Source organism: Prionailurus viverrinus, chromosome A2, assembly GCF_022837055.1.
Source record: "Prionailurus viverrinus isolate Anna chromosome A2, UM_Priviv_1.0, whole genome shotgun sequence".
NCBI classification, from domain to species: Eukaryota; Metazoa; Chordata; class Mammalia; order Carnivora; family Felidae; genus Prionailurus; species Prionailurus viverrinus.
In genome coordinates this window covers 40,800,586-40,824,734 of record NC_062562.1, presented here as the reverse complement: position 1 = coordinate 40,824,734, position 24,149 = coordinate 40,800,586, and the positions used below count along the sequence as shown (strand labels likewise).

The window sequence follows — 24,149 nt, the reverse complement described above, 5'->3', positions numbered from 1 at the left end:
TTTCTCTGCTCATCTTTAGTAGATGCAACTTTCATGTTCTGTCTTCGTTACATTAACTCTTTTACACCAAATATAACATATATTTATGTATGCATATATATTTATATATACACATATATTTATTCTCTATCATCTTTTTTTTTAATTGAAGTATAGTAGACACACTCAAAACAGTTATATTTGCAGAGATTTTCCTTCAATGTAGATATTTTTCCTTTCTTCTTCCCTGCATTGTGGTTATGTCTATAAAATCTGAATTAGCACAGAGTGATAATTTGTTTTCTCAGGTGTAGGACTTTTACCCAGAACACAGCTGGGAGGAAAGACATGGTCTTAGTCTTTAATAAAAGATAATTTTCCCTCCTTTATTTTTCTTACGTTATTTTTTCCCTTTCCCTCCTTTGAAAAAAGACTATCGGGGCACCTGGGTGGCTCAGTTGGTTGAGAGACCGACTTCAGCTTATGGTTGGTGAGTTCCAGCCCTGCACCGGGCTCACTGCTATCAGCACAGAGCCCACTTCAGATCCTCTCTCCCCCTCTCTCTTTGCCCCTCCTCCACTCATTCTCTCTCTCTCCCTCCCTCTCTCTCTCTTTCTCGAAAATAAATAAATATTTTTTAAAAATGTAATTATCAACCCTTATAAATATTCTTGACCAAAAGTTTATAGAACACAATTGATTAACTACTCACAGAAAATTGGGAATATTAATGTACTGCCTTGTTTCTTTATGTTTGAGTTAATACACATATATTCAATTTTTTAAGTAAAGCTTTGTAAGAAGATTACATAATCAGTTCTAACTAATATATTCCAATTTGGCGCAAATTTTCTCCATTGTCTATATATTTCTAATATGTGTCAGAAACTTAGATCTAAAAATAAATCTCTGGTTCTGGTACACGGAGTACTTCAGAAGCATAGTGCTATCAAGGACTTCTAAGTGCTTTCTATAAATTTATTAACGATATTCTTTATGCCAATTGAAAATTATTTTCATTTCGTCTTTGAATTAGTCATGTAAGGAACACTTCTGTAGAAAACTTATATTGAAGTGATTTGACATATCAGAAAAAGAGTGACCCGTAAGAAGAGGCCAGATTGCCCTGATTGAGTTACTTAACTCCTGAATGCCTCTGCCGTCCCATCTGTTGATATTTTAATAACTCATAATTTTGTGATTTCCCACCCCCCAATCTATGCTATATCAAAGGCCACAAGTCAATCTGTCTGTAACATTTTTTTTTTTTTAAATTACTGGTTATGTGTCATTCTTCGTTACTAAGTAGATAATGCTTTCAAGGGGAGGGAATGGTGTCTTGCCATTTGGGAGTTGTCTGAACCTACCACTACCTAGTATTTATAATTGTTGAGTTCAGAATGTATGCCAGTTTTTGGTACCCATTAGCAATTTACTTAGCTGTGGCGCTATAAAAGACAGTTCTTTTGCATGTTATCTTTAATTAATGAATAAAATCCGTGGAGTTTTCATTTATGATGGTAAATGGGGTCTGTTAAGATATGTGGATTTTTTTTGCTAACATGTCATCATCAACTTTCAGTGTTAATTCAGTGCTTTAAAGGTGTAGAAACCACATATTCAAGTTAGTCCTGATCATTTGGGCTTATATTCTTCTTTTGAGGTTTTTATAAAAATTAACTCATTTCCAAAAGAAATGTGCATACACCTATATATGGATGGACACAGCATTTTACCTGAGTTTAAGGGGTCCTATATATAAATATAATGTGAATAATAGAAATATAAAAATATAAATAAACACACACATATACATGTGTATGTATATGCATGCATATGTATATACATATATACATACATGTAGGGAAATAATTGTTCTCATGTAATATTTCTGGGAAAAGTATTATTCTTTCTAATAAAGCATAGTAATACTTTAGAGATAGGGAACATGTATTTTTATCATATTTTTCCTACCCTTATTTGTTTTTTTAATTAAATATCCTCCTTAACTTACTTTATACTTTATACTACATATGCATTTATCTTTAACATCTCATCATTTTGCACAATTCATAACTATGTCAGTGGCTTTCCTTTTCTCCTCCACAGCTCTGCGTGCACAGGTGGGATTGTTGACAGCTGGCCATCACTGTAGAACAATCCAGTGGCCAGCTGGCTTTTGGATAGTCCTTTCTCTGACAGTTCACTTTCTTCACAGAGGGAACCTCCACCATCCAGTGGAGGTTCATGAGGGCTGTCAGCATTCTGGAGTTGAGCTCAGTCCTGGCTGGTTAGGGCCTGAGAAGTGAGAGCAGCTTGCTCTTTTAAATTTCTGGATTTTACCCTCATTTCCCCTTTATAAGCTATAGTCTAGTAGTATTTAGCACTTACTCTCTTTGACTTTATCTGGCTTCTTTGTGTACTTGTTTATTCTTTCTTTTGGAGTCCCTTTTTGTCTCACTTGATAACCTAATGGAACACCTAGCGCATCGTAGGGCCTTAATGAGTCTATGTTTGAATAGTTGAATATAAATACGTTACAGTACCGATCTTAATGAAAACCACCTAATATAAAAGGTGGTATTGTTTGTGTCAGCCTTTTGCATCTTTTCTGTTTTTCTGTCTGCCAGGTGCGGTACTGGAATAATGGAGAAGAGGAATCGTCAAGCAAAGTGAAAGTGGCGGGAAATGAGACGTCAGCCAGACTCCGTGGCTTGAAGAGTAATGTGGCATATTACACAGCTGTCCGGGCTTACAACAGTGCTGGTGCTGGTCCCTTTAGCACCACGGTGAATGCAACCACAAAGAAAACTCGTACGTATATTCCGATTTTTTGAATGGTAAGGAAGTAGTTTATGATAGCCTTCTTTATCATTTAAAATGGACAACCCAAGTCCTTAAGCACAATGAATATTACAAACCCAGTTCCAAATGCTTGTAAACTGCAAGTCACCCTTGTCTTTGTCTTTGTGATATCCCTGAATCTTCAGATAGAAACCCAAATGAAAATATAAATGTGTACCTTTTGAAAAAATCTTAATGTGAGATGTTTACTCAAGTCTATCTACTTTTCTTTTAAAATAAGTAAACTTAGGGGCACCTGGGTGGCTCAGTCGGTTAAGCATCTGACTTCAGTTCAGGTCATGATCTCATGGTTCATGGGTTCGGGCCCAGTGTCAGGCTCTGTGCTGACTGCTCAGAGCCTGGAGCCTGCTTCGGATTCTGTGTCTCTCTCTTTCTCTCTGCTCCTCCCCTGCTCGCTCTCTGTCTCTGTCTCTGTCTCTCTCTCAAAAATAAATAAACATTAAAAACTAATAAAGTAAGTAAACTTAGTGTATTTTCATGTTTTTTTAGTTCCCCAAAGTTTGATGATTTCTGTTAAACATGAATAAGTTAAAGTTCACACCGAAGAGTCGAGAGTGATTTTCTTCCTTTTTTTTTTTTTCTTTCCCACCTTATTCAAAAGATGGCAATGTGCATTAAAAAGTTACCACCAGAAGTTGTTGGTCCACATGAATATACTGATATTTTAAAAAATATAATCAGAGATGTCAGTGTTGCATTCAACGCTGAGTCTTTGTTAGCTAAATATTCACAGGTAAATTCACAAGCATCATTTACAAACTATACATAACTTGGCTTTAAATTAGACCACAGGAAAATCAGTGATTTGCAATTCCATAGTTTCCCGCATATATATCAATGAAACTGATAGCACAAGTATATTTTTAATCAGTGTATTAATAACTTCTTGCAATACAACCATTTGAATTGTCCTTATCCTTGTAATCATCATAGCTGATAATAGTTAAGAACATTCTATGTCCCAGGTGCTTTACATGCATTCCCACGTTTAAACTTCCTAACTACCAGATGAGGTAGGTATCATTATTTTTTTCCATTGTACAGGTAAGGAAAGTGGGCATGACAGATTAAGTACTTTTAACATAATAATGCATTACTTTTATTTACAGAAAACTATTATTTTCTTGTTTTCAAAATTTATTAACTCAGTGAAAATGTTTGCTTAACTGGCTTCATATGGGAATGAGACATTAATTTTGCTTGATTTCTAGTTTCATTACTGCATTTCTCTCTCCATATATAATAGCCAAATTTTTGTGGAGAATATACACTTATTAAATAAAATTGCTAAGTATACCAATAATATAGGACACTCAGTAAATTGAGTGTCCAACTCTTGATATCAACTCAGGTCATGATCCCAGGGTCATGGGATTGAGCCCTGCATTGGGCTCTGCCCTAAGCATGGAGCCTGCTTGAGATTCTCTCTGCCTTTCCCTCTGCCCCTGTCCCCAGCTTGCACTGTCTCTCTCTCTCTAAAATAAAATAAAAATAAATAAATTTTAGTAAAAATTACACCAATAATATAAAATTAAATATAATTGGCTAGCATTGTGGATAAGTTAAAATACATATAAAACATAATTCTACTATTTTAGATTTTAATTAGCCAGTGTTAATTTAATCAGTGAAGTTCACATGTTCATCTTTGTATTATCTATATAAAAGAGAACTTGGTTACCAATTTAGTATAATGAGATTGCAGAGCAACGTTTAGCAACAAGCCATTATAAATCTTTGGTGGCATACATGTACAAGCAACCAATACATGTCATACTTCAGTATTATCCCTCACTAATTATTAGGAGAAGCCTGACCCAATCTTTTACTCATACTACACATCTAGGGTTAGATGAAGGAGTATTTGGTTTTGGAAATACTTGAACTAAAAATATTCGGTGTTTAGAACTTCTTGCTAAATATGTTTGGTATTATCAGTAACAATTCTGAATTAGTAAGATTTAAATGTACATCATCATTTGTATATTCAAAGCACAGCATCAATCAAAAATTCTGATTGCAAGAAGATATGCAAACAAGTTTATCTGGCTCTTTACTCTGACTTAATAATTGATGTGATTACTTGCTAGAAAATTATGATTGTAAAAGCCAGTATGACATCATGGAATCAGTGAGGAACTTAGCAAATTGGTAAGGCACAAGGAAAAGACTTACAGATCAATAAGAATATTATGATAATGTACAATGAGTGAAATAAAACTGTAAAAAGAAGCAAAACCCTTGTATGATTTAGGTGTAAAATATAAATACCCAGTCTAAAGTAGAAGTTTGCACCAATCACGATGGTGATTATGATTTTAAAAGCTCACACTTACTGCGTAATTTGCTGTGACTGTTCTAGATATGTTTCATGTATTGATTCTCAGTTCTCACAGCAACACCATGGGTTGGAAGGTGATGGTAGCTTCTCTTCAAGGATGAGGATGCTGTGGCATATAGAGGTTGTATGACTTTGCTGAGACCACAGACTAAGTAGCAGTATAGGCATCCAAATCCAGACACCGTCTTAATCAGCGTGCTATCCTCTCTTTCAACCATATAATTAGGATATGCACATCCCGTTTAACACCAGTATTTACTGGGATTTTACTCCACGCTTAGGAAGTGGGTAAGGTGATCAAAGATAGACTGGACTCCTTTGTTCACAGAGCTTTTAGTCTGACGGAAATCCCAACAATTGAATGAAATCCCTCTGAACGTGATGCATCCCTATTGCTGCAATTGAATGGGAGTGTGCGTGTTGATCTGTAAGTGTTATTAGGGGAAAATTTCCTATATTGGGTGGGAAATGCTTAGCGATAATTGAAATCCTTAATTATTCTAAGTTTGGATATAAATAGCATGTGTTAATTTTTCAATTTTATGTTAATAATTTTTCTTTAAAGGTACAAAAATGCAAGTAAAACAGAATCCTTTAAAGCCGGTGTTATTACTGTTACTGGGAGCTCTTAATAGCCATCCTAACCTTTGACGTGGATTTAGCTTCAAATCCTATTTAAGAATTTTGGTAAGGTTTTTGTGATTATCTCTCTGAAGAGCATTATCATCATGCTTCAGGCATAAAGAACTAGCATAACATCTTTGATTCCTTTCTTGCTACCTGTTTTCCCCTCTGGATTGTAAACTTTATGGGGAAAGAATCCTTCTGTGTCTTGTTCATCCAGCCCCAGTACCCAGCATGGCGCTAGGAACCACTCATTAAATATTGAGTGGGTATTTAATTGGAGGAATGGCATCTAAAGAAGCAGGCCAGCCTGAAGTACTATTATTAATCAAATATACTTCCTCTTGACTGAGCATTGTGAATTCAAAACACTTACGGTAGTCTTTTACCATCTTGCTTAAAATGTGCAAGTTTCATATACTTGTAATCATGGAATTCAATATGCAAGACTTTATAGCAGTACGGATCTTGTGTGATTATTTTTGATTAATGTAAAATAATACAAGGATTCTCAAGTTAAATACTGTAGCTTCCATTAAACACTTAATTTTTGATATCCAAATACTTGGTGTTTTTTGGAAGCATTTCGAAGGTAATTAGCCTCTTTAAGTAATCTAAGATGGTTACTTGCAACCCAAGGAGAGCTAACTCTTAAGAACATCTTGTGTCTAAAGGCACTGATGAAGAAAAATTGCAGATGGCATGTAAATGATGAAATTTCTTGGCTTCTAAAAGGAAACAGACTGAGAATTTTATGTTCAGAGATTGCACAAAAGAATTTGTAGGGCAAATATTCTGCTTTGTATAACTAAAAAGTCAAGTGATAATCCTGGCTTTCAGTATGGATGGATTTAGCACTCAAACAGCGTCCTCAAGAATCATCCAGTAAGACCTCAAACTGAATATTCCTAAAACTAAGTTCTTGACTGCTCCATGCACTCCATTTAAAACATTTCCTTTCTACAGTATTCTCTATCTCAGTGAATTAAATCCCAGTGTTTCAGTTGCTCAGGCCAAAAATCTTGGAATAGGCCTCAACTCTTCTCTTTCTCTCAACCCCAACAACTGATTCAGAATCGGACTTGTGCAAGCATCCACCACATCATATTGCTTTCACAAGCTGCAGATCCTCACAGGGATCAGGGCAGTGACCCCTTACTGCTCAGCCTGTTTCCACCCTTGCCTCCCTAAGGCCACGGTGATGCTCAGGCTGTCCCCTTTCATCTCACTTCAGATAAGTACTAAATTCTTATAATGCTCAACAAAGCTTTATATGATCCATCCTCCAAATCCTCCTCTGACTCATTTTCTATTTTCCTCCTCACTCATTGTACTTTCACTTCAGAGCCTGTGCATTTGCTGTTCCCTCTGCCCAGAAGGCTCCTTCTCCAGGCATCCAAATGGCTTACTCTGTCATCTCTTTCAGATCTTTGCTCAAATACCAGCTCGGTGCCATCTGACCACCATATTTAAAAGTGCATCCCTCATCTCCTGACACTGTTTCCTTCCCTGCTTTGTTCTTGGGCAGAGCACTGACAACTACCACACATTCTGGAACTTGTCCTTATTTATTTGATTGTTGTCTCTCCAGCTTGCTTTGAGTGGAAGGCAAGGTCCTTCAGGGCACAGATTTCACCTGTTTTGATCATAACTTTATCCTCAGAGCTCTGTCTCCACTGTTAAAGTAATCATAGTTGGTGCCCAATAATATTTGTTGAACAGATAAGACTCTCCATCTCTTGGTTCTGTTCAGTGGTGGAATCATTTTCACCATGTTCCCTTTTCAGGGTAGAAGTATTGCAATTAGCACCTCAAGACTTATTTCTGTCAAAGAAACACCCTGGGAAAAGTAGACCGCTCCTTCCTGATAATTTCATTCAGAGCTAAGGATGGTTCTTCTTGGCCTATCCCAGAACCAGTTGTTACAGCCAGTTGATAGAAAACCTTCACAGGCCTGGCCTGAATCACATACCCAGACCTCACCCTGGAAAAAGGGGAACCTGTATTTTTATGCCTTCAGTGATGATTATGCATGTATGTCCACTTGAGAAAACAGAATAATATTAAGTGGTACAACATTTTGCACTTGAGTTTTTGCTTTTCTAAATACAATGTTTATCCATGTAAGTTGAGCTAAAATCAATTACCTAAATTTATGGAAACCAATTAAGTGTGTCCTCAGGAAATGAAAAGGTATGTGAGTAAAACAAACACACAAAGAATATGAGTAAGAATATTTCAGAGGTTTTTGATAAAACGAATATTCCTGCTTCAAATACATAATTTGGAAGTTCTAGAATTTTTGTATATATAATTTAATTAGATAATTATCCACTCTATGTTATGACTTAGGAAATATATCCATGCAAAGTTTCCCAAATTTTATATGTGATCTGTCTTCTCAATTTTTGCCATTTTTGTGGGCCTCTTCTAATATGCACCTAACAACTTTTCTTAAAAATTAACATACAATTTTTGCTTTCATAAACTTAAAAATAAAGCAGAAACTAACTTTCAGAGTATGGAAACTAGTGTCATTGCCATAAACAGCTACTAACAAAATAATAAGTTAAATAGTAATAATAGTAAATACAATGAAAAATAAGTCACTCTCTATTCTTAATACTAGGATCATGTTCTTCCCTGATCAGGCCTCTAAACCTGCTTCCTCTTTGTTTATGATGTTAGTAGTGAAAGGAGGTTAAAGACCTAGTATCCTCAAATCCAACTTTCTCTTCAAGCTAATGGGAAAAGTAAAGGGAATTTCTCTCTAGATGACTTAATGTTATTTGTTGAATTGGTTTTATTCTTAAAGGTTATTTAATTTGAGAGAGAGAACACACACATGCACACAAGTGCATGTGCAAAGGGGCGGGGGGGAGCGGGGGTGGGGAGGAGAGAATCCCAAGCTGGCTCCATGATGTCAGTGTGGAGCCCAACACTGGGCTCAGTCCCGCAAACCATGAGATCATGACCTAAGCCAAAATCAAGAGTTGGATGCTTAACTGACTGAACCACCCAGTCGCCCCTATTTGTTGACTTTTCTATATATCACATCCCGGATATGTATGTAAACGACTCATGTCTGTGTATGATGTACCACAGATCAGATATAGCTATAGAATACATTGTTCACTAATGCGTGTTCCTCAGATTTCCAGTCAGAATTTCAGCGAATACAGAATCAAGTAATTCCTTTGGCCAAATGTGTAAATATTACAAATTTTACTTTGTAAGAACTTTGGCACTTTTTTGGAAATCTTCCACTTGCCTACACATTCTTTAGAAAAGTTTAAATGTTTTTCTTACAGTTTACAAATTGTAATATTTTTATTATCCAAAGAAGAAAATATTTTGACCAAGGAAATTTCCAGTCATGTAAAAGAAAGAAAGATATTCTTCCCTGGCATTCCAGGTTGGGCCCCAAGAAAAGTCTTTCCTGAGTTGCAGATGAGTTAAGAAAGAGATGTTTTTGTTGTATTGTTAAAAATTGAGTCACGTTCCTATTATAAGTCATTTGTTTATTTGCAATAATTCTAATGGTTCCAAAGAAAATATATCTCATTACTTTGGAGCAAATGCCTTTTGGTGATCTGATTCCTGCACAATGTTACGTGCTGAAGCAGTTTAATGTCAGATGCTGAAGTTCAACTCAACTCCAACTGCAGAGTATAGTGTCTGGCTCTCGGTAAGAACAACCACTTGTCATTAATTCATCTTACTATCATCAAGGAGCCAAAAACAAATTAAGAAATCTAATTAATCTTGCATAATTAATCACAGAAAACATATGTTCTTAACATTCCATATTTGTTCAAAATATGGAATGCCAGTTTTACTGTCACCACTATGGACATATCACCTTTGAAAATTCTGGACAGTATTGTAATTAATATTAAATATTTATTAATAATTATGATTAATTAATATTTATTATAAGAAAATACTGTATAAAATTATATTAAAATTATTATATAAAGTTAATAATGTTGATTAATAAATATTAATTAATATACTTTTTATTATATAAAATATTTTAGTTTTTGAAAATTTGGGAAAAAAGAAAATTGTAGGGAAGAAAATAAAAACCACCCATAATCTTATTACTCAGAAATACCATCATTAATATTGTGGAGCTTTCTTTTCAGACTTAAGTTCTATAGAATGTTTGTTTTATACAGTAGAAGTATGCTGTATATTTAGTTACCTGTATATCATAGCAATTTCCCATGTCATTAATAGTTTTCATAAGTATGTTAGTGTATGTATAATATTCCATGGTGATAATATGCCACAATTTAGCCCCTCTCCTATTGGTAGACATGCCTTATATTCCTGGTTTCATCCGGTAGCAATGTTATAGTAATCTCTTGCTTGCAGACAAGAAGATGCGGACGATGTGAAATCTATAAAGCTGATGTTGAGGAGTCTGTTAATCAGATACACAGAGGATATCATTATGGGTACTTAAAGAACAATAGTAATAAAATTCTTCAACGTAATATTTTTTTTGTCACATTTGAAATTAGTGAAATAATTTTCCAGCCCACCAATTAGTGTTGTGCTGTAAATATAGCAACCTTTCTACCAAAATTAAATTCTTTTTATGATGTTTTAATTTTTTAAAATCTTGTGTAATGTTTATTTATTTTTGAGAGAGAGAGTGAGTGTGAGCAGGGGAGGGGCAGAGAGAAAGGGAGACACAGAATCCAAAGCAGGCTCCAGGCTCTGAGCTGTCAGCACAGAGCCCGATGTGGCGCTCTAACTCACAAATGGTGAGATCATGACCTGAGCCGAAGTCAGAAGCTTAACTGAGACACCCAGGTGCCCCTATGACTTTTTTCTATTTTAGCATACCATCAACAGTAAAATTGAGCTGACAGGGGAAAAATCTGTAGCATGTGAAAGTTGAGATATAATTTAGCAAAAATTTAAAAATGTAGACCACATGTCAAGTTCTAATAAAATGTGGAACTCAATCAGCCTATTCTGGGTTGGGCTTCTGCATAAGATAGTATCTGGAAAGTAAAATTGGAAGTCCTAATCGATAAGTTGTATTAATATGTACTGTTCTGTGTCTCCATTCCTTTACAAAAATGTACTGTGGTGCATCAGAGCTATTTAGAATACTGATTAATAGCTATACCAGTCAGATTAGGCTAGTGCAGGCCACAGTCTCCAACCTCCAAATCTCAGTGGCTTAGAACTACAAGTGTTCCTTTCTTATTCATAGTCCATGTCCACTACAAGTATGATTCTGATCTGATCCAGGTTGTGTTCACACCAGCGCCCAGACTGAAGGAGCAGCCACTCTGTGGGCCATGCTAGTCTCATGGCAGAGGGAAAAGACAATGGCTAAGCAGATTCTTTGATGGCTTTTGAAGCTGCCACTTGGGAGTGGCCCGTTTCACTTTTGCTTGCATTCCATTGGTTGAAAGAAGTCATATGACACAACCTGATGTCTATAAGATGCCAATGAGAAGGGGAAGTATCTCTTCCTACATCCCTGGGAACCACAGGACCCATGGCCAAGCTGAATGTCGTGAGAGTGAGATAAATATAATCTTCCCATGAGAAGTAAGAGGCAAAGGAATTACAAAGATTTTAAACCACCTCAAAAAAATTTAAACAATAAAACAGTCGACCCTACCAGCTAATATTAAGGATCATGAATGAGATGTTTCTAGAGGATCTAAGAATATAGCTCAGGTAGCTGAGAGACCTCTAGAGATCCCTGAATTACATTTTCATCTTCCTTCAGTATCTACACCCTTCCTTCTTCTCATCCTTCCCTCAGCATCCACAACCTCAAGCCTTTAGAGAAATAACAAGTTTAAACATTTACATCATGGGATGCCTGGGTGGCTCCGTTGGTTAAGCATCCGACTTTGGCTCAGGTCATGATCTCACAGTTCATGGGTTCGAGCCGCGCGTTTGGCTCTGTGCTGACAGTTCAGAGCCTGGTGCCCGCCTCAGGTTCTGGGTCTTCCTCTCTCTCTGCGCCTCCCCTGCTTGCACCCTGCCTCTCTCTCAAAAATAAACATTAAAAAAAAATTTTTTAACCAGTTACATTGTACAGTTTTATTCAGTCAAGATGTATTAATTATCTAAATATGCCAATTAAATGTCCTTAAAATATATATAAACCACCCTAAACTAGTATTTGTTTTTTCTTAATTAAAAACAAATTTTTTTTGACAGAAAGAGACAGCGTGGGCAGGGGAGGGGCAGAGAGAGAGAGAGAGGATGAGAGAGAATCCCAATCACCCATGCACCTCCTAGTGTTTATTTTAAAAGAGGAATGGGCACCTGGATGACTCAGTCAGTTAAGATTCTGACTCTTGGTTTCTGCTCAGGTCATGATCTCATGGTTTCATGAGTTCAAGCCCCACATTGGCCTCCACGCTTACACCACAGAGCCTGCTTGGGATTCTCTCTCTTCCTCCCTCTCTGCCCCTCTCCCACTCCTGCTTTCTCTGTGTCTCTCAAAATAAATGAATAAACTTTTAAAAAAGAAAAGAAAAGAAGAATGTGAAGTCAGACACCTTTAGTAGCCAGCAGGTAGAAATGACCAGGGGTGGATGGCTGGGACAGTCTTTCCTTAGGTCCATCCCTAAGGTCCATTCCTTCTGATCTGATATTACACAAGCAATTAACAATCAGAAATCCAGAACTTACAGGAAAGCTCCTGACTTTCAAATATTGGCAACTAAGCAAAATTAAAGTGCAATGGGTTAGACAAAAAAAAAAAAAAAAATTGCAAGCTGGATTTATCAGATGCATTTTCAGTTTGCAACTTTTGATTTGAAGCTTGACAGTCGTAGAGCAATTTCACTATCTTGTAGGTTGTCATAGAACAATTGCTCTCTTAGCTCTTCTTCCTTTACATGTGAGACACTGTGGCTTCTGTTAGGCTAGGAAGCTAGTTCAGGACATGTGCCATGTGAATGGCCACATTGCTTCCAGGCTTCTGTCTGAAGTGTTAGGTAGATCTTTTCTGTGTCATGCCAGGATGACTCTTGGCACACAGGAGTAGGCAGCCTTTTTATAGAGATTGTGGAAGCAAAGCGTTCATACTTGAGGTTTGACCCTAGGAAGATAGAAAAGAAGAGCATTGAAGGCTCCATACAAGGGAACTAAATGTTGTAAGGATGGAAGCTATGAGTAGCAATGAAGATGCAGAAGGGAAGTCTGGATCATGGAATAAGCAAATCAACCTGTGCAGAATTTTCCCAGCATTTTGCCATCTCTAGTCACTCAATGATATTTGCATGATTTTACCCATGTGTGCAAACAAACCGTATGATTATTTTCCTAATAGATTTAATTTGATAGTTAAATATATTTATCTTAAAAGCAACTATACCATTACCATAAACAGAAAATCACTATTTCTCTTGATTACAAGATAGTAGCTATAAGACTTTCTTCATAAAATGAAAACAATTATTTGAATAGAAAAAGTTTTAAAGTTAAAGAGCACAATGAATTGCAAAGAAAAGTAAACTTATTTAAAAAAAATGCATACCTGAAGATAAGTTTTGCAATGAGCTAATCAGACTATCTGTTATTGTTATTGGTAGAGTGATATTCTTTTCTTGATCACTTAGTTTAAGATGAATTATTTGTAGTAGGTATTCCCTTAGGTCAGAGTTAGTTTGAATTGTGACTGTGTATTTTGGGATGCTTACCACACATCTGTGTACAGCTGAAAACATCGGAGTGATTTGTGTTTTCATAATAACCTTTGTTCTTTATCATTGTTTAGAACCTAGTTTTAATGATCTGTGTGTTGTGTGTAAAGTAGATTATTACAGATGTATCAATGTTGGCCTCATCCAGAGAATCATATCTGTGAATCAAGAAATGGATGTTAGTTCTTTTTTTTTTTTTGGCTTATGTGAAAATATCTAAATATTTCCAATTAAAAATGTCATCCATCTAAAATCATCTCTAATGGTAGAAATATTGATCCTTGGGAACCACTGATAGACCCTGTGGGTAGAAGTCAGAGAACATATTAATCTCTTTGTCTACTGTACTCAGAAGGATCCCTAACACACAATAAAGTTATTAAATTTGTGGCCGAAGGGAATTCCAGGTATAGATGTTGTTCCCCAAGGTCTGTGTTGTCAGCCAGAATTAGGTTTGTTTTTATTGCCAGCACCCATATGATGTCAGCCATCATGACTTGTTGAGTCTCCACAAACACCATTTGTTCCATCCCTCCAACTCCACTACAATCATCTTCGTGTGAACAGACCTTTAATTCTCTCTTACACTAAGTGCTACCGTATTCTCCCAACAGAATGCCTGCCAAGATTCTCCTTCTTCCCCCCTATTCCCACATTGATCTGTGAAACTACAAAATTGATAGTATCACTTCCCTACTTTTACTTAATCAATGTCTTCCAAATTGCCTATGGAAAAACTCCTTTCCTAGTTCTTTTGGTCTCTTAGACCCGTTAGCATCTGGCTCCTGCTTGCGTCTTCAACTGCATCTGGTCTATCCCTGCCCTTCCCCACTACCTTGTAACCAGTTACAACTGAGCTCCCCACTGAACCTTACTATTTCCTGCCTTTGTGTCTTGGCAGGTGTTTATTCCTCTGCTGGATACCTTTCCCTCTCTCACCTCTACATGCAAAAATCATATTTGCCTTTCAGAATCTATTCCAGATGTTGTCACCTCCTTCTTCCTTTTTTTTTTCTTAACCCTTGACACATAGATGTCTCTTGAATAAATCATTTAAGTATTCAATTAATACACCAGTGTTGTTGATGTTTTTCTTGTTTTCTTCTTCTTTGGGTTCTGTTCCTTATCACCTTAGCCTCGGTACAACTGGGCGTATTCAATTTCAAGTCTCAAGGCTGATGATCAGTGGATGTTACCTGTCCTAGTTTTGTCTTTATAGACATATAGCATTTATCAGGATGGCTTGGAGAACTTTCAACTACGTAGCTGGAAAATTCATTTTGAATTCTGATATGCTGCATTTGAAAAGTGGAACCAGCCAAATGTTGTCTTGCTGGTGTCACAGTGAATTATTTCACTAATACTTACTCTGAATCTTTACTCCATTCAGAATGTTCATTGCATGAATCATCCCTTAGGAATGCAAAGGGAATGGTTTCAAACTTATTTTCTGATAACACTGTAAAAGTGTCTCCTTAATCCTTGAGTTTTTGCTTTTTACATGAAAACATCAGTCATATACAATATCGAATTTGATATCTACCCTTGTCAAGGCATTGGGCCAGTGAGTACAATCTACCATTTCGACTTGTCTGTGTCAGAGACCTTACCAGACAATGTCTCTGCTTGCAAAGATCTTACAGATTAATAGTAAAAAAAGTGTACAATGTACCTTTGATGAGGATCATGAAGAAAGTGGATCAGGTAAATGAAAAGAGGCCCCACTTTTGTCTGAGAAATCAGGAAAAGCATGATACGTTTTCCTGTGAAAGTGGGCACTGAGCATATTTTGTGACATTCTTGTTTCATATTCACTTTTACATCATTTACAAACCTGTGATTAGTCATTCGGGAGCTAAATACGGTCTCAGGTAGTCAGCACAATGTAATATGGGAGGCATAGACTTTGGAATTAATCAGAGCTCGTTTGAATCCACATAATACTTCTTAACAAGTTGTTGCTTTTGATTTTTAATTGTGGTAAAAATACACATAACATGAAATTTCCATCTTGCCCATTTTTTTAGAAGTAGGCTTCACGCCCTGCATGGAGTCCAATGCAGGGCTTGAAGTCACAACCCCAAGATCAAAACCTGAGCTGAGGTCAACAGTCAGACGCCTAAGGGACTGAGCCAGACAGGCACCCCTTACCCATTTTTAAATGTATAGTTCAGTAGCATTAAGATTGGTGGTTGTGTAACAGATTCTAGAAGTCTTTCATCTTGCAAAACTGAAACTCTTTTCCCATGAGCCACCCTGGGGCCCCTCCACATGATGTTGTTCTTATCAGTGGTGATAAGAGAGATGACGTCAGGGTGGTTCACAAATATTTTTTTTTACATTTAAAAATGCTTCATTTACTTTAGAGGGTACCATAAGAATGTAACAAGGATATTAAGCCAATTATTGTGTGAGTATTAGTGTTTGGGATGAGGCTAAATTAGATTTTTTTTTAAGTCAAGCCCTCTTTTTAAAAATAGCAAAAGTTATGCAAGTGTACATGATTATCTGATGCTCAGGAAAAACTGATGTGATTCAGAATAAGGGTAATCAGACCCAGAACAAACCTTAATTTTGTCTTCTTTCCCCTGTTCCTGTTTCTTTTTTCTTTCTGTGTATTTAAGAAGTATTCAATTCAGGCTGAACTCATTCAACTCATCTATTTTTGCACTGATACAAGATATTTCTCAATGTTATACTTGCAGTCATTTCTTTTATGAGACTAGTATTGGAATAGATGATTCAATCCAAATTACTCAAGTTTCCTGTAATCTCCGGGCACACATCTTTTGGTAGAACCACTATGCTGCCTGTGTTATCTGAGTTGCATCAAATGAACCTGTCCTTTTATAGGACCGTCAGGACACAGGAAATCAGACTTTGAGAAAAGCTCCTAACAATTGTGCATTCATATCATTTGAATTGAGACAACAGAACATGGTCATTAGTATTTCAACCGTAAGCAACTGCCATTATATATATTTTTTGTTATCAAAGCAATACAGCTTGAACTCTCTGAACTGACCTGAAGCCGTCACTAATGCCAGATCGCAAATTGAAAAGGCAGTGTAGAATAGTGTTCAAGAGCGGACAATAAGCAAAAGAATCTGCAGGGAATACAATCTTGTTTGGTGTCATTAGTCACGTAAATGTATCTGGAGAACTCTTCCCATCTGTAGGTTCAGCCGTCTTTCCCTCATGGCGTGAGTCAATGATGTTTAGAAATTTCTCTGCATAGCCAATATTTTATATAATTTTCCCATTACAGATTCAGTTAGCCAGATCACATTGTGTGGCTAAATCCACAAGTACGGCGTATTTCAGCACTGCTTTGGGCAACTGTGATGCTGTTGCCACATGGATAAAATTGTGTTTGTTTTGTGCTTGATGAGAAACTGAATTTTAATGTTCTGTCTGTGTTGCAGTTGAACCCCTTTGCCCGGCATAGTTTACTAACTGGAGTTCATGAGAGGGAACTAAGCTATGAATCCAAGGTGTTAAACCTCAGGGAATTTCACTCATTATCTAAGGGAATTCTCATTAATGTTTTCGGGTCTTGCCTTATTTTTCTCAAAAATTGGTTTAAAACTTGAAAAACGAAGAGTGACATGTATTCTCCCTGCTTTTTTCACGTGAATAGGTATTAACTTCATGGAAATAAATATAAGTAGCCCTTATCCTTGATTGCCTCCTATTTTGCCTGTGTCTTCACACAAAGCTGGCTTAAAAATCATCCATACTTCATTTTGTGTGTCTTTACTCAGTTGGCAATTTCTCTTCGCCTCTGTCTATATGTCAAAATGGTCACACTGCCTGCCTTTCTTGGTGCATCAAGCAGCATCCCTCTTGTGGTGGGTAAAGGAATTTCTTTATCTCCACCATCAACATGTTTCCAGAAAAGGACCCACAGCAACAAGGGAAATATATCCTAAAAGATATGATGAATGTCATGAAATGAATTATCTCACAATTTAATTGAAGAGTGTTTTTAAAAGGACATTTAGTGGTGTGCCTGGGTGACTCAGCCTGTTAAGCGTCTGACTCTTGATCTTGGCTCAGGTCATGATCTCATGTTTCATGGGTTCAAGTCCTGAGTCAGGCTCTGTGTTGAAAGGGTGGAAACTGCTTGAGATTCTCTCTCTTCACTCTCTCTGGCCCTCCCCTGCTGCACACACACACACACTCTCTCTCTGCCTCTCTCTCAAGATAAATAAACATTAAAAAAAAATAAGAAAATAAAATAGGAACGCCTGAGTGGCTCATTCGGTTAAGCATCCGACTTCAGCTCAGGTCATGAACTCACGGTTCGTGGGTTCGAGCCTTGCATCAGGCTCTGTGCTGACAGCTCGGGACCTGGAGCCTGTTTTGGGTTCTGTGTCTCCCTCTCTCTCTCCCCCTTGCCTGCTCGTTCTCCCTCTCTCTCTCTCTCTCAAAAATAAACATTAAAAACAAAACAAAAAATAAATAAATAAATAAAACAAAAGGATATTTAGCTACTCTTATTTTTTTCTGATTCCACCTATATGCTACATATTACCAAAGAGACTTTGCTGTACTTCTGTAAGCCTCCTGTGTCATTTATATGTTCTATGTAAAATATCACTCATGTTCAAATCTGTTTTAATTTCTCATTTTGCATCTCAAGCTCCCAGTCAGCCACCAGGAAATGTTGTTTGGAATGCTACAGACACGAAAGTGTTACTTAATTGGGAACAAGTTAAAGCAATGGAGAATGAATCAGAAGTAACGGGATATAAAGTAAGATATTTGCAATGCTTTCTTTTCCTATTCCTGGCAGAACTTTCCAAGGGAAGCTAGGCTCGAATGGTTTTTCTAACTATGATAATATGGTTGCTGTAATCTAATTTTGACATAGAGATACCACCTTCTTATGAAAAGGGTCTCCCCCCCCCCCAAATATCTGATTTCTTAAATATAAATAAAAGGGAAGTAATTCTGGGTATTCAGGGATGTGGGATAAAATATAAATTGTTCATAATGTTAATTAATTTGTTACTTCTGACGAACCCCAATATACTACTTAAAAAGTAACTGAAAGTGTTGGCTCTAATTTGTTGGTCTGGTTTTCAAGATCAATAGAGTAGGGGCTTGCCCCATCTCTCCAACCGTACAAATCCCCAACCCAGATGAACTCTTCCACAGAAGAAGTTCACGTCCGTCTTCCTTACCTCCTTCCTTGATTTTGAGGACTTGATGATTTTAGTATGTGCTAACCCCCAGTCTAAGACCCATGGAAAGAGCTATGAATTTAATTTATATTCTGGTGAGTATAGAAAGACAATGTAAATGAAGTAACATCCGGGTAATCAGTTCTGTGAAAAATGGAAGAGTAGGCAATGTAAGAAATGAGTGTATTTGTTCATGCGTTTCAGGTTTTCTATAGGACTAGCAGTCAAAACAGTGTACAAGTGCTGAACACAAATAAGACTTCAGCAGAACTTTTGTTGCCCATTAAAGAGGACTACATTATTGAAGTCAAGGCCACAACAGACGGAGGAGATGGAACCAGTAGCGAACAGATCAGGATCCCAAGAATAACCAGTAAGTTGGTCAAAGTCAACATTTACTTTATTGATAATACCAGTGTTACGAGCCTCCAAGAGTGAGTCAGTCAATGCCCTTCTGTCCGTTTTCCCCCACCATCTCCTCCATCTAAATGCTAAGAAGTTTTGGAATAGGAGAGATGAAGGCAATATTTAGCAGAACTTTATTAATTTGAATCTTTTCCTCATTATGAGAAATGCCTAAATTTGCTTTTGGATTGCCTATAAAAAACAATTTCTTAAGCATTTCTCAAGGACAATGTTAAAACCACAAACTAGTTTTAAGATCTTAGTTTGCCTCCTAGAAATTGTAGATGAATCTTATCAATTCTTCGAAAAGTGGGAAATCTAACATTGTTAAGGTCATAAACCGCTGACCGAACCAAAAGACACTTCAAAAACAAGTCTCAGTTTCTGATTTCGAAGGAGGTTCGCACTAACTTTTCTTTTCCAAATCCAAAGTAAACCTATTTTACTATACAAATTACACTTTTAGAGTTAAGGGGAACAGACTTGCATACATATTTTATCAGTGACAGTGGTAAAAGAAATTTTATTTGTTCTTTCAATTCCCAAATCTGGAGTTTGGGGACCTCCATTTAAGTATAGTAGAAGCCATCTTGTCTCCATATCCTAATCTGTAGTTCTTAGTGACATTAAAAACCTTGTACCCTGTTTCCTTCCCTTGGGCGTGGCCTAGCCTCTAGTCTTGGAAATAAGATTAAAACCTCTCTCTTTAATCTTAGAAAACAAAATGACTGACATCATTAGGAAATAACGAGAAAGAGGGATATGGAAACTTGGAAGAATTTTATCTTTATGTGAAATCATAAAGAATGCCATACTTAGACTAAAGCAAATAATTAAACTATCCCATGAAAGCAGAAAGTGTTTATCTCAGAACTGAGTTCTGCAGCATAGGAATCTATAGGCTGCTTCAGGTTCTTGGTCTCCCTCTCTCTCTGTCCCTCCCCCACTCTCACTCTGTGTGTGTCTCTCTAAATAAATAAGTAAACAATAAAAAATTAAAAAAAAAAAAGACATGCTCGTATTCGTACATTACTTCAAGATGTAGAGTTAACATTATAATATGGCCAGAGTGTAACTGTTAAAAGGAGTAAGTTCTATGCTTTTGCAGAAACAGCCACTATTTTCACATTTTAGGGCTGCTGAGTCAAGAGTAGCCTTTTCATCTGACATATGCTGTCTGCTGAGCTTGCATAGACTAGTGTAGACAAGGCCATCTCTGGGAAAATGGAGCATTTATTGACTGCTTTTTTTAAAGATGGTGTTTTATATCACGCCTAATAATTTATCTAGAAATGAATTAAAGTAGAAACCAACAGATTTTTCCAAACTCTCATCCAATGAAGCTTTCTTTAATTAAACCATTGAATTATCTCAAAAGAGTATAATTATTTTCAAAGTGATTAAGTTGTTTTTGCAATTTCAATTAAAGTTAAATAATACTAGATGAGCACAGCCTAGATTCATTTATTTAAAAAACTTAAATACGTTGGTGCTTTCAGAGATATTCTTGGCAACTAATATAGGCAACACTGACAAATAAAATGATGATTAATCATTAACTCAGGGTTTTAGGTTGGGTTCGTGGTATGATTTGATTTTGATAGCAGAGGCATTACTTTTGCCCTGGTGATTTATTTTGGTACAGTCCTTATTAATGAGCTGTTTATCATCTTTGACAGATATGGACGCAAGAGGTTCTACTTCAGCCATCTCACATGTCCACGCTGTGTCCAGTTACGTACCTGTAGTATTGTTCTTCATTGTAAATGCCCTGTGGCGGTACTAACTTTTTTTTTTTTAATTGTTTACTAGAAAGTTAATTGGTTACAAAAAAAGTGCTTTCATGAAATGCAGTGATTATGCATGTTTTTTTTCAACTCTGTATTTTTAACTTTCTATAGGTAAAATATGAATATAATAAAAAAAACCAGTAAATCCTTTTAGGGGAATCTGAAATGCCTTAATATTTACTTGATACACCAAAGGAATTTACATATTAATTACATTAGACTTTTGATAAAGATATTCGTAAGCTATGATTTTGAGCACTGCCTTTCGATAGACTCACATGCTCTCATGTGTATACACACACATATGCCCACACACGTTTGTTGTTTGTTTGTTTGTTTGTTTGTTTAATGTGGAAAAACTCATTTAATACAAATGTTATTTCCCCGTTATAACAGCATTGGTTGGAAGACTTGATCAGTACTATTCTGAAATGCTCATTTGAAATACTCAAGAGTGAAAATACATTTTAAAAATTACCTTGCTTGGAAGAGGGTGCATGTGACTCACAAGAATGTTGAAAAATGCTACACCAGAGGTGGAAACGGTGCTGTTTTGTTTACGTCTAACAAAGTTGTGAGATTCTTGCTCTCGCTAATTCTCAATTTTTCATCTATAAAATGTGGAAATAATGCCCAGTGTACCTGCCTGTGCCCCATAAATTATTTGTTAAGAGATACAGAAGGACATGTGAAAGTGTTTTTGCTACCCCTCATATTTTGGGTCTGTGCAAAATATTAATAGGAATTTACCTAACTATATAAAAGAAGAACCAGCCACTTCTTTAAGTTTGCATTCCGTTATGGGTAACGCTTTCTTTTTTTGTTCACTGATATTTTAAAATTGAAATGTTCACATTTTATTATTTCTCAAATATTAAAAAAAAATATTAGATAGTAATTGTTTCCTTCACATCTATGGACAAGCTTTCAGGTTTTATTAAAACACAGTGGAGAAAATAAGGAGTGACCTGAATCTCAACTCAAATATTAAACAAAATTCACACAATTCTTCATTTCCAATTTCTGATTCCATTAAGAGGCCCTCTCTTTTTTGGATGGTGGAGATGGTTTTTTAATGAAATCCAACCGTCTATCAGAGTGAGTCTGGCAGGCTTTTTAGTTCCTGAGTTAAATTTGTAATAGAACCATGGCAGTGCTGCTGACTTTGATATGTATGACTCAGTCTTTCAATATGTGGTTTTCAAAAGATTGGTGAAGACATGACTTCATAGCAATATGTAAAGAATATATGAAAATCGACAGATTGAGTCTTAGACATTGGAAAATCATTTTTTTACTTCTTTCCTACAATGTCACATTTTGCAGGAACTCGTCCTTCTTTACAGATATATCAGAATTTGACAACAGTTCAGATATCAAAAAAGAATAAAAATTAGCAAAATTCTGGTATCATCATGAAGTGTTACTTTACGTTTAAAGATTACATTTAAGATTAAAGTCATCATACACAAAGGAGAAAAATATTTATAACTTTCTTTGCAAGGTCTGTATATACTGTATATATCTAGAAAAAATCTGAATGACTTAGTAGATTTCATATGACCATTGTTATTTCCAGTCAAAAAGTGGGGAAACGCTTTCTCCAATACCTGAATTTTACGCTACATGTAATGGAGTTGTACCTTTTTATTATTTAGTAATTCCTATAATATGTTCCTACACTTTCCATTTTCAAAATGATTATTGTTTCTTGGCATTTGTAGCAATATATCTCCATGAGATATGTACTTTGTTTCATATTGAAAAGTATAAGATTTATCTTTAAATTCTGTGTGTGTATCCTATGGTTATCTGTATGTATTATTTTCTATTATTCAAATAAAATTTATAACAATCAGTGGCCCCTGCATGATTAATTGTGGTATGGTCAAAAAGAATATTTTAAGGGGGGAAATAGGAGGGCACCATAATAGTTATGCTGATATTTTTTCAGCCAAAATTTAGTCTTTCCATCTTTTAAGAGGACATTTTAAAAAATTATTTTTAGACACCACTGACTTAGTAAAATCTACAGTTTAAGGTAAGGTGCTTTCTGGGGCACCTGGTTGGCTCAGTCAGTTAAGCTTCTGACTCTTGATTTCGGCTCAAGGTCATGATCTCAAGGTTCATGAGTTTGAGCCCCACGTTGGGCTCTGCACTGGCAGCTGAGAGCCTGCCTGGGATTCTCTCTGTCTCTCTCTGTCTCTCTCTCTCCCCCTCTCTGTCCCTCTCTTTCTCCCACCCATTCTCTCTCTCTCTCTCTCTCTCTCTCTCTCTCTCTCTCTCTCTCTCTCTTGTTCTTGCTCTCAGTCTCAAAATACATACACTTAAAAAAAGGGGAGTTTCCATGAAAGATACTTTAGATATGGAGAGAGAGGGAAGGAAGGAGTAGCAGAAAACTTACTTTACTTAATTATGGTATCTAGTTTCTAATGACTTTATTTAGTTGATGGTGGCTATAACCCACATTTTTGACAACTATTTTCTTAAAATTAATAACAACTTATCAAGTCCTTCTTAGACTTTCTCACTGGCATCAGTGTTTGAGACTTTCTCAATAATCCTTGTGGTGTAATGTATTCTAAATATTTGTTTAAATTACTAGAAAAGATTGGTTTGTAATTAGCGAAGCATTTTGAAAATTATTGCTGATGTGAGGAAAATTCATTCCAAAGAAACAATTCAGTTATTTTCTTACATGAAAACTCAAAGATATATTTAGAGGCAGGACAATCAAGTGGGGAGAGTATGTGTAGGGCTTGTGCCAGGTGTCTGTGTGCATGTACCTGTGTGTAGGGAGGTGTGACTTTATCTTTTAAGCTTATTTATTTTTTGAGAGAGTGGGGGGGAGGGGCAGAGAGAGAGGGAGGGAGAGACCCAAGCAGGCTCCACACTATTAGCACAGAGCCCGACTTGGGGCCCAAACCCACAAACCATGAGATCATGACCTGGGTTGAAACCAAGAGTCAGACACTTGACCAACTGAGCCACCCAGACGCCCTAGGAGGTGTGATTTTAAATTTACTACAGTTTTACCAGCTGCATTGGTGTACCCTTATGAAGGGAAAGAACTAGGGAATATGGAGAAACAGATTATGCCATTAAAATCAGTGCCTGTGTTCTCTCTCCTGAAGCCAGGGCTGTTTGGCATGGCAGAATCAGAAGGTCAACTTTAAATCCTATTGCCTTAGTCTGAATTACACCTTCACCAATTAGTGGCCGTGTACCCTTGCTCCCAGTCAGTGAGCTCTCTAAGCCTTAG

General features: G+C 36.4%; 1 protein-coding gene across 3 annotated transcripts in view; it reads left to right on the top strand.

Moving 5' to 3' along the window:
• The window catches only part of CNTN3 (contactin 3), a 343,356-nt gene extending 320,611 nt beyond the window's left edge, over positions 1-22,745 (top strand). For all 3 annotated transcript variants that reach the window (XM_047851060.1, XM_047851057.1, XM_047851058.1), the window contains 4 exons: positions 2,610-2,793; positions 18,149-18,261; positions 18,897-19,065; positions 20,777-22,745. In XM_047851060.1, the coding sequence (XP_047707016.1) occupies positions 2,610-2,793; positions 18,149-18,261; positions 18,897-19,065; positions 20,777-20,883 (573 nt within the window). In that variant the 3' untranslated portion in view covers positions 20,884-22,745. The remainder of the gene's footprint in view (positions 1-2,609; positions 2,794-18,148; positions 18,262-18,896; positions 19,066-20,776) is intronic.
• Positions 22,746-24,149: the final 1,404 nt, after the last annotated feature.